General features: G+C 36.9%; 1 protein-coding gene across 1 annotated transcript; it reads right to left on the bottom strand.

Annotated features, from left to right (window-relative positions):
* Positions 1–497: 497 nt before the first annotated feature.
* On the bottom strand, positions 498–1,292 carry LOC149170116 (protein MICRORCHIDIA 6-like). The gene has a single exon (XM_089425450.1). It carries the CDS (start codon positions 1,290–1,292, stop codon positions 498–500), a length of 795 nt encoding a protein of 264 aa, XP_089281576.1.
* Positions 1,293–1,771: the final 479 nt, after the last annotated feature.

Genomic DNA, 1,771 nt, shown 5'->3' on the forward strand with positions numbered 1-1,771 from the left:
TTCCTTCAGAAGCTTTTTCCTCAAAGCTATATTTGCTGGCAATTGTCTTTGCGGTGGTTTTTGTCTCGGCATATGGGAGGCAGAAGGTCTGGTGGCTGAGTGTCTATAATTCATTTAATAACCCCATTTTGAGTCCAAGGTTTTTTTATTTATTTTTTTATTTATTTATTTTTTTTTATTTTTATTTTTATTTTTTTTAAATAATAATTTAATTAATTAAAATATATTAATTAATTAAATTATAATTATAATATATTAGTTATAAATATAACACTACATATATATATTACAAGGTTATAGTTTATATATACTATGCAGTTATATAAACTTTGTACATATATATATATATATATATTTTAAACCTTATATATTTTAAAAACCTTGTTAACAAACTGATCGGTGTATGACCAACAGTCGCGGTGTATTAGTGGGGAGTTTTTATGGAGTTTCCAAATAATAAACAATTTTTTCTCAAGGTTGACAGAGACCATTAAATGCTAAGACGCAGATTTGATCACATTGTACACAACTACCATCGACACCTGTGGCTCTTGCTGCATCTCCTTCAGTTTATTTTCCAGGCATGCGAAAACATCTGTTCTCTCGAAATCCTGTTTATTGTGAGTCGACTGTATGTAATTGATTTTAAGAACACCGACTATGCCTTTGCCTCTACTACTGCTTTCTTGAAGTACTCTCCAGAAGGGAAAAATTAGGCGATTCTTGTGATAAATATTGAAGCCATGGACGTTAAGCTGGTGTGCGTTTTCAATAAACCCTAGGGTTGTGCTCACGCAAACCCTTTGCGTAGCTTTTGCGGGTTTGTAAGTCACAATTTTGGAAATCTGCAGGGATTCTGTGATTCTGTAGGGTTTGACAGCCTGCCCCCTAAGAATTATCTTAAAATTGTTGGTTGCATCTTTGGAGGAGAAGCCGAGGCCCACGCAACGACGCAGGCCAGCGGGGTCCAATTCGCCCCCGTTGTCTTGGATGAGCAACGCGGGGGCGTTGTCCTGCGGGTTCGTTATTTTTCCCACGACAACATGAGAGGCCCCGTTTGGGATCTCGTCCACTGCGTTGTCGATCAACTCCGCTATTGCTCCAAATGCCCATTTGTGGAATGTTGCATTTGAGTGGAGAAACTTGGTGTTTGCCAATGGCCGGGGTATGCCCCGCAATTTTTTCTTGTCTGTAATGCTCCCCTTCTTCTCAACAACAACTACTTGTGATGATCTCCAGAACTGTGTAGACTGCGTTGCAGTTTGATCTCCATCGTTGCCATCCAATTCCATGATTTCATTTTTTGTGTTCCATAGACAGTCCCTTGCAAATTTTATATGTAATGGGACTATACTATCTCCATCGTTGGACTTAGAAAACATATTGACAAGCACACCTTGGTCCTCATTTTCTATACCATATAAGTTTTTATTTCTTCATCAAAAGAATTTTCTTTTTCTTCTTCTTCATATTCCCAATTGGATTCATAGTCTGGTTCTTCTTCTTCAACTTCAGATTCCCAATTGAATTCAAAGTCTTCAACATTTTTTTCTTTTCATTCCCTATTAGGTTTAGATTCAGTGTTTGAATTAGAATCTTCAGAATCTTCTACAACTTCTTCTTCTTCACCTTCATCTTCACTAGATAGACACTCACTGACCTCACTTTGGTTATCCTCACCTTCACTAACCCCTTCCTCTTCAACTGAAATTTCCTTTCGACATGCTTTAATTTCTGCACATGAATTTTCTAAATACTGAAATACTTCTTC

This window comes from Pinus tabuliformis, chromosome 4_2 (assembly GCF_031772625.1).
Source record: "Pinus tabuliformis cultivar Carrire ecotype Pingquan chromosome 4_2, CPIR1, whole genome shotgun sequence".
NCBI classification, from domain to species: domain Eukaryota; kingdom Viridiplantae; phylum Streptophyta; class Pinopsida; order Pinales; family Pinaceae; genus Pinus; species Pinus tabuliformis.